The following is a 14,152-nucleotide window of genomic DNA, read 5'->3' on the forward strand; positions in this document are numbered from 1 at the left end:
CCCTGCACTAAAACTTACCCAAGGAACAATTGAATGTCGTTATCCCCCGCGCCCAAACTTTTCAGAACAGGCCAGCTGAAAGGAAGCAAGAGGCAAGAGAAGCACTCAGTAACATTCCTGGGGGAGCAGAGGAGCTCCAGCTGCTCAGGACCTGCCAGGGTTGGTGTCACCCACTTGCAGGGCTGCAGGGAGCAGGCAGAAATACAGGGAACAGCTCTCAGATATTTGGGGTGGAGGCACTGCTGGAGTGCTGGGAAAGCTGAGAATGGAAACATGGAACTTTATCCTTCCTCTGGTGATCACTGGGAAATACAACACTGGGCCAGGGAAGCGGGACCTCCTTGTTTTCACAGCTAACCTTGACAGGTCGTGTTTATTCATGGAGTTTTTATTGGTGAATGTGCCCCTGTGCAGGAACTGAGCAGGGCACCCTCTGTAAACACTCCATGCCTGGGGACAGCAGCATTCCCTGAGCCCCACAACACAGAATTCCATGCAGACAGCAGTGCCCTGTTTACTTGGGCCCAACAGGAAACATATCCTGGTAAACATTAGCTAGGAGGTAGTCAGGCACCTTTGCTGATTTGAATTAACAGGCTTTTAATTGCTGCATTCTATAACTTTATATAATCTGCTCCAGACAGTCAGTGATATGCTCACAGCATGCTTATCCAGGAGGGAATTTTTCTCCTGCTGAAGCAAATCAACACATTTCAGCTGTGTGTGGGGGCAAAGGATTTGTTGAAAGGAGAATTCCTTTGTCAACCTGCCTGAAGAGAGGTGTAATTCTTCTGCCTCTTTGATCTGCTCCAGGGTAGCTTAAGCAGGGCTTGTAAAGGAGCCTCAGAAGGGGCCATGGATAATTTAAAGAGGCAGGAGAAGAATGGTGGAGTTGGGGACCTGTTTGCAAGGATCCAGGCTGAGCATCTTGTTCTCAGCTCTTCTGTGCTGTTATCTGTTCAGCTGCATGTCCACATCCTCTCCCAAACTCCAGGAGGTTTCAGTGGAGGCTGGATCAGAACTGTGACAGTAATTTGTCATCACCCCTGCTGTGAGGACATGGGCAGATCAGAAAGCAGAATTCCTGCAGATTTCTCCCTTCACACCCATTCCCTGAGGTCAGGAGCCCTTCTATGCCTAAGGAGTGCAAGTGCAGCTCATGCTGTACAAGGTGAGGCATCCCAAAATTTCACCCTGCCATTCTGGTAAAGCCAATGTTCACATTCCTGCAGAAGATGAGCACAAGGGCCAGCTGAAGTTGGGTGCTTTTGCACAGTAAGTCTAAACCCTGGAAAATTTCTTGGAATAATGTGTTGCACAGGAATATTTTATTTCTGTTCAAACTATGCATTAACATGGACATATTAAAAATGCATCAGGAAAATAAAACTTGAGAATTGCTCAGGAAAGTGTGACCTCATTCCCCTTTCCTTGAATACAGGCTTAAAGTTTAACCTCTGTCAGCTCCATATGCAACCAATAAATTCAACAGCAAAAGGGTGAAAAGGTACAGTACAAAGTGACCTTCATTTCTTTCTTTTATTGAGCAGGGGAGGAAGGTGATTCAGTCCAAGTGCAGAAAGAATGCAGCTGTAAGAGACATAGAAATGAGTTTATTCTTAGGGCTGCTGATACTAACAAGGACATTAAATAATAGAATTACTTCTGGCTTTACAAAATGCAATTATTTTGTACTTAGACTCTGTCCTTGATAATTTAATATTTTCTCTTTGCTACTGATTGACCCCTGTGAAGGTGTTTTCTGGTGCCTGTAACTGGGTCCAGTGGGAGGATTTCTGCTTTAGCCAGCTGAGACATCAGGCAGCTTCTCTAAGTTAATAGTACAGGGTAAAGGGACCTTGCCAAACAGCAATTCTGGACTTCATAAAGCTGTTGTGGTGGCAAGGGGACCCTCAGAGGAGGCACTTGGTGCTCCCTGTGTCAGCTGTACAACTGGCACACGCTTCTCCAGAGTTTAAATGGCTGCAGTTAGATGAGACAAATTTCACAAGAAACTCCCACCTAACAGCTAACACCTAACAGTGTCTAACAGCTCACTTGGGGTTATCCTCATTTTGGATATATGAAATTAGAGTTTAGGAGAGGTAAACAGCTCTTGCCACAAATACTTGAGCACGTGAAATCAAGCAAAACTTGGGCAGTGCACTTGCCACCAATTTGAGCCCAAGCATTTTGCTGCTGACCAAAAGGAAGCCTGGGTGGGCTGGTGATAGGAGGCAGGGTTTCAGATAAGGGTGTAGCATCTTTAGCTTGCTCTAAAAAAGTCATCCCTGAGGCTTGTTTTACTGTCCCTCCCTACTGGGAAGGTAAAGTAACAACAGAAACACAAAGCCCTCAACATCTCCTCGTTCCAGGTGCACTCACAGCGCTCCCAAATGAAGCATCCCCTGGCAGCTGCAGGAACCCCAAATCCTCACTCTGTGTGGCTGGGAATTCTCCTCCTCAGACACCCAGCAGGCCCAGAACAACCCTGTGTGAGTCAGCACTGGGAATATTTTCCCCTCAAGTTCTTTCTTTGTTTGGAAGCTGCAGCATTTTGCCCCAGGACACATGATCACAGCACACAGCTCATTCAGGCACTCCGAAGGATTTTGTTCAACAAAAGCAAGATAAAAAGGCACACATGGGTCCAGGGCAGGCTCACTGTGCACTAATCCAACATCCTCTCTGGCAACCAAACACATTTTATGCTTCAAGGGTGATAAACTCAGAAATCAATTATTTCTAAGAACACTCCTAAGTTTTGGGTCAAAATCAGGCCCTAGGATGGCCCAGGAACACCCCAGGCAGTGTCTGACTCCACAGTGCATCAGCCTCTCCCCACACCTGTGTGTCTGAGGAGCCCCAAGACTGGAATTTTTCAGATGTAGGGTGATCCAAATTCCAGTCCGAACACATCTGTAGCATTTTCTCCATCAATGACTCTTATTCCCTGGGCCTCTTGTTAACGTGGATGGACATACAGGGCAAAGCAAGAGGGACAGAAAGATACACTTTCCTTTAAAGGATCAGGTTCAGAAATCCATTCTTAGTCTTAGCAGCACCTTTGTGGTGAGCAAACACCCAAATTCTCCTGCTGGAGTTTCATATTTTCTAGTGTTCTCACTTAATAATCCTATTTGAGATGCTTGTGTGATACCAGGGTCTGAATTTCACACCTCCAAACCCATCTCTAACCATGCTAAAAATAACTGTTTGTCTGCCTTAATTATGCCTTCTGCATCTGCTCCCCTTTGTCCCTAGATTTCCTATCCACATTTCATCCAGGGTCTCCTAATGTCGAGATACACAGAAAACTGCATCAACAGGCCAGGATTCATCTCCTAAAAGGCAGAGAGGTCTCCAGACCCAGCAGTCTTCCCCACACATGCCCATGATGGAGTTATTGCTGCTCCAGGCTTCACTTACACAACTGAGCACAGGACAATATTAACACTTCACTGCTCAGAGTTTATTGAGCAAGCCTAAATGATTGGTTTTTGCTGGAATGCTCCTTAGGCAAGGAACTCTTGTGTTTCCTCCCCAGCTTACTGGAACTCTTCCCCACCAACTGCGGGAAAATATGCAAATTATATAACTTTGATCTAATCAAGTGTCTTGGGCCTGTGTCAGAGTTTCCCCTGGCCTGCAGGCAGAGGTTTAACCCTCCTGGTGGCTGTTTCTCACCCTGCAGAGCCCTGTCAGCAGCAGTTGGGGATGTTCAGCTACCTCCGGGAGCGCTTCACCAGCCACCTCCGGGAGCGCAGCCGGCGCCGCGCCAGGCTCGTCTCCAAGGATGGCAGGTGCAACATCGAATTTGGCAACGTGGAGCAGTCCAGGTTTGTCTTCCTGATCGACATATGGACAACCATCCTGGACCTCAGGTGGAGGTACAAGATGACCATCTTCATCTCGGCCTTCCTGGGCAGCTGGTTCCTGTTTGGGCTGCTCTGGTACGTCGTGGCCTACATCCACAAAGACCTGCCTGAGTTCAACCCCTCCATCAACCACACCCCCTGCGTGGAGAACATCAATGGCCTCACCTCAGCCTTCCTCTTCTCCCTGGAGACCCAGGTGACCATCGGGTACGGCTTCAGGTGTGTCACAGAGCAATGTGCCACAGCCATCTTCCTGCTCATCTTCCAGTCCATCCTGGGTGTCATCATCAACTCCTTCATGTGTGGGGCCATCCTGGCCAAGATCTCCAGGTCCAAAAACCGGGCCAAGACCATCACGTTCAGCAAGAACGCTGTCATCAGCAAGCGTGGGGGGAAGCTCTGCCTCCTGATCCGCGTGGCCAACCTCCGCAAGAGCCTGCTGATCGGGAGCCACATCTACGGGAAGCTGCTGAGGACCACCATCACCCCCGAGGGGGAGACCATCATCCTGGACCAGGTCAACATCGAGTTCGTGGTGGACGCCGGCAACGAGAATCTCTTCTTCATCTCGCCCCTCACCATTTACCACATCATAGACAAGAACAGCCCCTTCTTCCACATGGCAGCAGAAACCCTCCTGCAGCAGGACTTTGAGCTGGTGGTGTTTTTGGATGGCACCGTGGAGGCCACCAGTGCCACCTGCCAGGTGAGGACGTCCTACATCCCCGAGGAGGTGCTCTGGGGGTACCGCTTCGCTCCCATCGTGTCCAAGACCAAAGAAGGGAAATACAGAGTGGACTTCCAGAACTTCAGCAAGACAGTGGCCGTGGAGACTCCCCACTGTGCCTTCTGTCTCTACAATGAGAAGGAAGCCAAAGCCAAAGAGAAGAAAGGTTATGACAATCCTGGCTTTGTCCTGTCTGAAGTCAATGAAACCAGCGACACAAAAATGTAGTGCCAGCTATTCGTGGGGCTGAGTTTTCAGAGAGAATTCAGTCTTGAGATGATTAATAAATAATCAGTAAAACAAAACAGAAAGACAGGTTTGGGTTTGCTCTAACCCAGCATTTGTTTTCTCAAAAGCCTCCAATCCAAGAGGAGAAGCACACCAGTGATCACTATTTAACTACACTATATATATTTCATAGAATTTATATTTTTATATCCTTGGGACATTTAATGAAGCTGCTATGTTGGAATGTCCAACTCATCAAAGTTTTCAGGGGCATGCAAAGGTGTTAAAAAGCCTGAAAAGATGGAAAGAAATTTTAGGACATTAAAGATAAACAGCTGCTGGAAGGAGAATGTGAATAGGCGAGACAGAAGGCAAAGCTAAAGAAACCTAAAGGGCTTAGGAGCCAAAACCTCAAAAAAAATTTCTGGTTGCCAAAGTCCTCTATGAAAACAGAGTCTCTGGCTCTGGAACTTGAGCACCTTTGAATGTTCTGGAACAATTCCTTCCCTCTTTCTTTGGGACTGGTACAGCTGCAGGACAGAGCAGTAAGGGATGGGACAAGTGTAGGAAATAGAGAAGGCAGAGCTTGGGCCAAGCTGCTGCACCTCCAACTCCAAAATGTTACTTCTCCCCTCTGAAAGCCTTTGACTCCTTTCAGGGAAAAAGAGCCAAATGGAAATGATAACTGAAAAACCAAGGCAAAGCAGAGACCCACTCTGGGACAAAAGGAATTCTGCAGCTTATTCCCAGCTGTCCCAGCCTTCAGCTGCTCTTCACTGCCCCAGGAGCTGCCTGGATGGGGAATAGGGAACCATTCAAAGACAACTCTCCAGAAAGGTGGGGAAATGGAGAACACATTCATTCCTTCACACCTGGCAGAAAGCACTCCACTGGGAGGAGAGAGGAAATTCCCAGCTCTGGATGTATCCTTCCAAAAAATCCCCAATGCAAACAGAGATTATCTTCCCCTTTGAAGCACAAAGGTCTTGTTCAAACAAAAACAGAGCCCAGGAGCCTCCTACCAACATTTGGCTTCAGATTTGGTTCCAAACTGTTCATCCCCCCATAGCCAAACGTGCATCCCTACAGGAAACAACTCTTGCTCAGTGGGAGCTGAGGAGTGCTGAACATTTTCTGGGGCTGATTTCTGACATAAATGCAACAAGAAGCTTCAACACCTTTATAGTGAATTTCTACTTCCTCACAGCCAGGGTTTTTTCCCCCAGTTCATTCAGTTACTGAGAGTCCTAGTGGCAGACCAAAGAGTTTTTGGGAACTCTTGCCAGTGATGTAACTCAACTCATCAATTTTCAATGCTGTGGTAAAATGGAAATCCTGTTAAAAGCTGCTGGACTAAGTGGTTTTAAAAGAAGAGGAGAATTCAGCAGGTCAGATGATGACAAGAGAAAGCTGTGCTGCAAGTGAGCACACTGTGAGTATGGAAATCAAACTCTGGGAACCAGGAGTGTTCAGGTCCTAGTCCCAGTGTAGTGTGAGCTCCTCTCTTGGGTCAGAATAAATCACTGTGCTCTGTATCTCCAATTTGCCATCTGTAACACGGGACATAAACACTGACATTGTACAGAGAGCAATGGTACGAACAGTTATGTCACTAAAGCACTTTAAAAGCCAATTCCCAGCTGTGTCAATCTTTCCTCTGTGCACCACTGTCACACCCTTCTCCACTCTGGATGGAAAGGTCAGCACACCAAGTTCTGCTCTCATCACACATCAGAGCTCCCAACAGTGGCTGCACCAGGGCCAGAACTGAGAATGGAGAACGGGAGTGAGACCTTTGAGGTAACTCACAGATACTGCCTGATATTTTAATCGTGCCGTATTGCAACTTTGCAAACCAACAGTGTCAAAAATACTTTACAGTCCCAATCACCACAGCACCTTAGTGCCCCTCATATAATCAGCTTGGAAGGGCAGTTTTGATCCCCCAAAACAAACATCAAGAAATCAGTGGCCATGCACAGAAATCTCAGAGGGAGCAGGGAAGTGAAATGATGTGTCCAGAGTCCCAGAGTGGTCTGAACCAAAAGGCTGCTCCATCCTTCCAGAGCTGCTGCTGCATTTCCTCCCAGGGCTTCCTGAACAGTTCCCTGGGTGTAATGTCTCCAGAAAGTGGCACTGTCAGGGCTTAAGGCTCACAAGCTGCCCCTCTTACCCCTGGGAGAGGAGATGCATCAAGATGCCTTTAATTAAAGCAGAAAATGTGTCCCCACTGGACAAAAATAACAAATCCATTTGAAAGGTCAAACCCAGCCGTGCAATGAGGAGTCAGGGAAGATTCCTATTTAAGTACTGGTTTGGGATGTTAGTGCTAGTGGGAAAAAGAAATCAAATGCTCTGCAGTGCCTGCCCAAGAGGTGGTGCACACCCTCCAAAGCCTGGAGGGTCCCTAAACAATGCACTTCCAGGTACTGCCCCTGGAAAGGCTCCTCAAAATCCTAAACCTCAATGTTCTTCTGACCCAGTGATGGAACCTTTTGCTCTGTCTCTGCAGTGTGAGCATGAGGAGGTGTTGCTCCATTTCTAGAAGCATGGAGTGCTCGCACAGCTCAAAGAGAAAGCACCAGATGCCCCTGTGGGGGTGGTTACCTGTGCTGAGATCTGACCCCCAGCTGATCCCCCTGTGGGGAGGCTGCCCCTGCTCCCTCTGCTGACACTCACACCTGCCTTGGAGCCTGCAGTGCAGGGAGCTGCACCAGGGGAAGGGTGACTGTTCTTTTGTGCATTTTGGTGTTACTGGGAGGGATCGAGGAGCAGAGGAAATTCGAGCGGATGGATCCAAAGCTGACAGGGCCATGGCTGAGCTGTCAGGCTCCCTTGGAGCGGGATCATGCTGGGAGCTGGCTGGGAATCCCAGAGCGAGCCTCCCGTGCTTGTCACCCCAGGAAGCCCTGGCAGCCCCGCAGCAGCAGCAGGAGATAGAGCTGAGGCTGAGCCCAGCAGCAGCACAACAACGAGTGGAATTTCCTCTGGCTGTCCAGGGAGAGCAGTTTGTCACCCTGCAGATAAAGGCCTGGCCAGGAAGGAGGTTATCGGGGACAGGCCCCTCAGGACACGCTCCAGAGAAAAGCTATTCTGGGGGCTGTCACCCCTGCTGCCATTAAAAGAAAGTTCAGTTAAGAGGATGAAAATAAATTTAATCTTGCTGAGCAGAAGTGACTGGAGGGAACCACAGAGCTGATACTGGAAGACAAAGGCCGGGCTCTTCACCCTGGCAGGGCTTCACTCTCAGCTCTGCTCAGGTCCTGCTCCCTCGGGGTGCCCTCCTGCCTTTGGGGCTCCCCACTAACGGGGACAACAGCCTGGTCCATACCCTGCAAAGGCCTCAGGAGAAAGGCCTGCCCTTCAGGGGAACAAACCAGACCATTCCTGCTGGATTAAGGCCTAAAGGATTTCACTGGGAAAGCCAAGCAGCCAGGCTTGGGAATAATGTGTCTGCACTAAACTTAATTTATCTTCTCATTTCACAAACAAGATGTTTCTTCTACTGTATTTATTTTAAACACTCATTCAAGCTGTGCATAATATTTCAATCATTTTGAAATAGATTTACCCTCCTGCTGGCAAATGAATAAGGCATCCTGCTGACTGCTGGAGAAAGGGCCATGAATTAAAATAACTGCTTTTGGTAAACTGACATGTGCTGGTTTGCTGTCTGTCTGCACACATGCTCTGGGAGGAGCTGGTGAAAAGACACCCCTAAATAATAATAACAACAATAATAATAACCAAAGCCCCTGGCACACTGTTCAGATGCTCCCACTGACTTGCACTGCTGGATTGTGGCAGACGCTGCTCACAGGCTGCCAGAGAATGCCTGGATAGCTCCTGCTGGACACAATTCCCTGGAAACTCTGCTGCTCACCACAAAGCAGCCAGCAGGGAGCAAAGACACCAGGGCTGGCAGCTGAGGTGTCCCATCCCCTTCCCCCTCCCAGGCAAACCCTTGGGAATTCTGCTGGGAACAGCCAGGATTTCCACCTCGTTTCTTCCCCCTGAAATCACCCTTGCCTTGATCCATGATCGTGGTGCTGGCCCAGCTCCTGCTCCCCACAGGAGCAGGGAGAAAACAGCACCAGGCCAGGAATGTGAGCAGAGAGAGGGAAGCAAAGAGGGAAAATGTGCAAGTTCCTAAATCCTCTGGTGAATTCTCCTGCTGCAGCCTGGGGAACCTCTGTCTGGCCCTAAATCACATTTAACCCTGTGACGGCATCACTGGAACAGGAGTGAGGAAGGCTGAAGCTCTCTCCATGGCTGCTCAAATAGACACAAAAGATAATTCCCGGGCCCAAGCTGACATTCCTGTGGTGGAAGCATCTGCCTGGGGACACATTCACTTGAACAAACTCACTGCTGCACATAAATTCATAAGTTCTGCCTGCTCAGGGGAGGTGGATGAGCGAGGGGAGGCTGGAGATGAGACAGACTCACTTGTTGTCTCCTTTTTTTACACTGCAGGCCAAATTTAAGCAAAAAAAAAGCATTAAGGCCTCACTCTCCTGGGCAACCACATCACAACCAGCTGTGCAAAATCACCAGGTTCATTCATGGTGACAGCCCAGCACGGGTGACAGGTCGGGATGCTGGGGAGCACGGGGATGTTGGGGAGCACAGGGATGTTGGGGAGCATCAGAGATGTTGGGGAGCACAGGGGTACTGGGGAGCATCAGGGATGTTGGGGAGCACAGGGATGTTGGGGAGCACAGGTGTCACTCATGAGCTGGGGTCAGGGCAGGAGCAGGCGAGAGGCAGGATGGTAGCAAAGGCAAAGAAGGCTTTATTCAAAAGAACCGCGCAGTTTTTATAGAGGGGTACAATAGATTCTATTCTATTGGCTGACTAACAGAAACATCTTTCTCACGCACTGTCCTTGAGAGGAACAGAAAAATAAAGTAGGAAAACAGCACCTGCAAACTGATCATAGTCAACAAGTTATCACATCTTTCCAGCTCCCTAAAACTTCTCACAAGCCACTGTGAGAAAACGCTTGCTGTTTCCCTCTGTCCCATGGCATCCACACACAGGGATGTTGGGAACACAGGGATTTTGGAGAGCACAGGGATGCTGGGGAGCACATGGATGCTGGGGACCTTTGGGGATGCTGGGAGCACAGGGATGTTGGGGGGTACAGAGTTTATGGGGATTATCAGGGATGCTGGAAGCACAGGCATTCTAGGGAGCACAGGGATGTTGGGGAACACAGGGATATTGGGAGCACAGGGATTTTGGGGAGCACGGGGATGATGGGGAGCACAGGGATGTTGGGGGCACAGGGATATTGGGGAGCACGGGGATGATGGGGAGCACAGGGATGTTGGGGAGCATCAGGGATGTTGGGGACCACCGGGGATGCAGGGATGCAGGGATGCAGGGATGCAGCGATGCTCGCGGTGTTTTCTGTGCGGCCGCCACAGGATGGCAGCGCTCACCTGCGGATCGGCCGCTCCGCAGCCCCAAACTCCGCAGGGCGACCGCGGCAGCCTGGAGAAGCAAAGCAAGAATTTATTGGGACTGTTCCGTGTTTTATTAGACAAAGTTCAAAGCATTAGCGGCTCGGCTTTGGCACGGGCCGTGCTAGCAGGGTGTGTTTAGCCCCTTCACAGAAGTGCTGGGAATTCTCGGCGGTGAATTCAGAGCTGATGTGTGAGTGGAGGGCTGGGGCTGTAAACATCGGCTGCTGCTGCACCCAGCGCAGGGAGGGGGATCAGGAACCGCGAGGTTGGGTCTGGAGAGACCCATATCCCATAGGGAACTGTGCTCTGGAACGTTAGACCAGACACAGCTCTCTGCTTTGTGCCTCAGTTTCCCCAGCTGTTAAAACCCAACAGCACGGTGGTGCTGGGCTAATGCTTGGATTCCATGATCTCAGTGGGCTTTTCCAATCTCACTGATTCCATGATTCCACCACAGACCCCCCGGGACAGCCCTGAGCCCTCGCTGTGTGAGTTCACAGCCGTGCCCAAGGCTCCTGCTCAGAGGAAGCTCCCCCTGCTCTGAAGTGCTCCTGGTGCAGCAGGGAGCCACCCCCAAGGAGTCATTGTCACTGTGGCAGGGCCTGCAGAGCCACCACATCCCTTGGGATGGTTCTGGAAGCCCAGGTCACATCTCTTCGTGCTGCTGTGCCTGGAGCTCCCCCAACACTGCTATGGAACAGCCCAGAGTCCCAGGATGGTTTGGGCTGGAAGGGACCTTAAAGCTCATCTCCTTCCAGCCCCACAACAGGCCCCCTGCTCCCCTCTATCCCTCATGGACAAAGATGGTGCTCCCCAAATTCCCACAGCAAGGTTGGGGTGCCAGTGCCACTGGGTCTGCAGAGCTTGAAACGTGCTGGCTGAGGATTTTGGGGAGCTGCTCAGCTCCCTGTCACCCTTGAGCCTCCAGAAATGGAGCATTAAGGGAAGTTTTAGTCCTCCATAGAAACATCTGCCCAAAGCTGAATCCCCTTCTTAATTTGTTTTACTGTAACACCACAGTAGACTCTTATATCAGACATGTGTATATACAAACACAGACACAATTATATCAAATGTGTGTACATATACACACACAATTATATCAAAAGTGTGCGTATACACACACACAATTATATCAAAAGTGTGTATATATACACACACAGACAATTGTATCAAATGTGTATGTATATATCTACTGTTCTATGAAATATACATAAATCTATATGAAATCACAGAGGGTTTTAGGTTGGAAGGGACATTAAAGCTCATCCCATCCCACCCCATGCCATGGGCACTGTCCCACATTGCTCCAAGCCCCATCCAGCCTGGCCTTGGACACTTCCAAGGGTGTGATAAGAGTATATATATAATAGATAGATAGATAGATAGATAGATAGATAGATAGATAGATAGATAGATAGATAGATAGATAGGTAGGTAGATAGACAGATAGATAGACAGACAGACAGACAGACAGACAGATATGTGTGTATTATACATGGGTCCTGAGGGAGACCCAGAGAAGGTGTTCAGGTTTCTACAGGTGCCTCTGCCAGTGCTCCCAGCACAGCCCCCTTCAGCCACTGCTCGGGGACACCGGGAACCGACCCTGTGCCCAGGGCTGGCTGTGTCCCTGCCCATCCTGGCATGGGAACACCGGGAACACCGGGAATACTGGGAACACCAGGAACACCGGGAACACAGACCCTGTGCCCAGGGCTGGCTGTGTCCCTGCCCATCCTGCAGGAACACGGGAACACAATATGGAGGAACCTGTGCCCAGTGTCTGTGGAAAGAAGATGGGATAGGGCAGGGGAACGTGCAGGTGTGTCCCTGCCAGCCAGGTGGGGACGTACTGGGAAAGGGACGGGGCTGTGCCGCTTCCTGCTCAGCCCGGGCTGGGGACACTGAGGACACTGAGAACACGGACCCTGTGCCCAGCCCGGTACGGGGACACTGGTGACACCGGTGTCCCAGGGCTGGCCGTGTCCCTGCCAGCCCGGTACGGGGACACTGGTGACACCGGTGTCCCAGGGCTGGCCGTGTCCCTGGCAGCCCGGTACGGGGACACTGGTGACACCGGTGTCCCAGGGCTGGCCGTGTCCCTGGCAGCCCGGTATGGGGACACTGGTGACACCGGTGTCCCAGGGCTGGCCGTGTCCCTGGCAGCCCGGTATGGGGACACTGGTGACACCGGTGTCCCAGGGCTGGCCGTGTCCCTGGCAGCCCGGTATGGGGACACTGGTGACACCGGTGTCCCAGGGCTGGCCGTGTCCCTGGCGGCCGTGCCGGGCTGAGCGCGCCGCTCGCAGCAGCCGCAGCCGGGGCGGTGCGCCCAGCCCCGGGCTCCGCAGCTCCGGCAGACACAAACTCCGGCAGAAGCCAAAGCAAATCACAAGTGTGCAGCAGTTCCTGGAAAGGAAGGAGCCGGCTCTGGTGGTGAAATCGCCCCGAAGTGCCAGAGGCCCCGGCTCCTCATCCTCCTCCACCGCTGCGGCTTCACGGGAGAGCTCCAGGACGGAATCCTGTGGTGCTGGCCCGGGTTAGGAGCAGCACGGTCCCTTCACCTGGCACCTCCCCGGCCCAAAGCCCTTCCCGCTGCAGTCACTGTCGGCTCGGGGGGGCTGCTCGGCTGCACGCCCAGCTGTGCTCGTCCCCTGCCCCGCAGGGCAGACCCTGGGGCAGCTCTCCCCTGTGCGGGGCAGGGCTGAGGGGCTCATTGCTGTCATGGCCTCAAAACTGCCCTGCCCTTGGTCCTCACATTCTGTGGGTTTGGTGTCGGGCTCTGTTTGCTGCTCCTGGAGCCTGAAGAGCTGATTTTTGCCGAGGATCTCTAATTCTATTCTGATATAAGAGAAGAAGCTGAGCTTCATGTGCAGAGATTTCTACCTCTGTAGTGGAAAAAATCAGAACACACGTGTTGTCATTCTCCACACGACCTTAATCAGAGGTCTCTCAAGTCTCTTCTGATTTGACAGAAAGGTCTGAGCTTTATTTGCAGCGAGTTCTGATTTCACAGATGAAAATTGCCATGTGTGTGTTGTTATGCTGGGTATTGTGCAAAAATATACAAATAAGGTCTTTGAAGGGAATTCATAAATGCCAGCCCCTGACGTGTCCCTGGACTGCAGCTCTAATTAACACCAAATGCAGCCACACTCGGTTTGATGTGGGAGAGCAGACTTGGGTAGGCAGCAGGCTGAAGTCTCACCAACTAATTTCACAGAAGTTATTAAAAATACTGGATCAGCACAGCAAAGCAGCCTGTAAAAACTCTATTATTGTAATAGGATAATGAAGTGAAGCTGGCTGCTTTCACGCAGCATTTACAGACTGATGGCTCTTTCCTTGTGACACAGAGGTGGGAAACAGCAGCAGGGTCCATCCCTCCTCTGAGCACAAAGCTTCAGGCCCAGGCATTTGCTGCCATGGACAGGGATGGAACATTGCTGGGCAACTCCAGCCTCACATTAAATATTTACATCAACAGAAGTTATGGCAGATTTCCCTCATAATTTATGTCTCATTTGGGCTGGAGTGTACTTGTTGGGCACGAGTATGAGAAATCTGTCTTTGTCTTTACTAAGGGAAGGTCTTGGCACAGGGAAATCCCTCTGCCCTGTCCTGGCGGAGGGAAATCCCTCTCCTTTGCCACAGAACTCTGTTAGAAATCTGCAGCTGTTTGGAAGTTCATCCTCAGGGCTAAAATACAATTTTTAGGTATATAAAGTAGGAAGGCAGCAGTGTGCACAGGACAGGGGTTCTGGCATTCAGGGATTCTGGACAGGAGTGATCTCAGGTGCTTGGCTCTGGAAGGATTTCTTATCCCCTATTTTAGAGCATCAAAC

General features: G+C 50.6%; 1 protein-coding gene across 1 annotated transcript; it reads left to right on the plus strand.

Annotated features, from left to right (window-relative positions):
• Positions 1-3,717: 3,717 nt before the first annotated feature.
• Positions 3,718-4,833, plus strand: KCNJ1 (potassium inwardly rectifying channel subfamily J member 1). The gene has a single exon (XM_030964966.1). The coding sequence runs from the start codon at positions 3,718-3,720 to the stop codon at positions 4,831-4,833; it is 1,116 nt and encodes a 371-aa protein (XP_030820826.1).
• The last annotated feature ends 9,319 nt before the right edge of the window (positions 4,834-14,152 follow it).

The sequence above is a fragment of the Camarhynchus parvulus genome, chromosome 24 (genome assembly GCF_901933205.1).
Source record: "Camarhynchus parvulus chromosome 24, STF_HiC, whole genome shotgun sequence".
Lineage (NCBI taxonomy): Eukaryota > Metazoa > Chordata > Aves > Passeriformes > Thraupidae > Camarhynchus > Camarhynchus parvulus.

Bases quoted from the DNA above. Each gene is read 5' to 3' on its own strand.
- KCNJ1 (XM_030964966.1), top strand. From the start codon at position 3,718: ATGTTCAGCTACCTCCGGGAGCGCTTCACCAGCCACCTCCGGGAGCGC.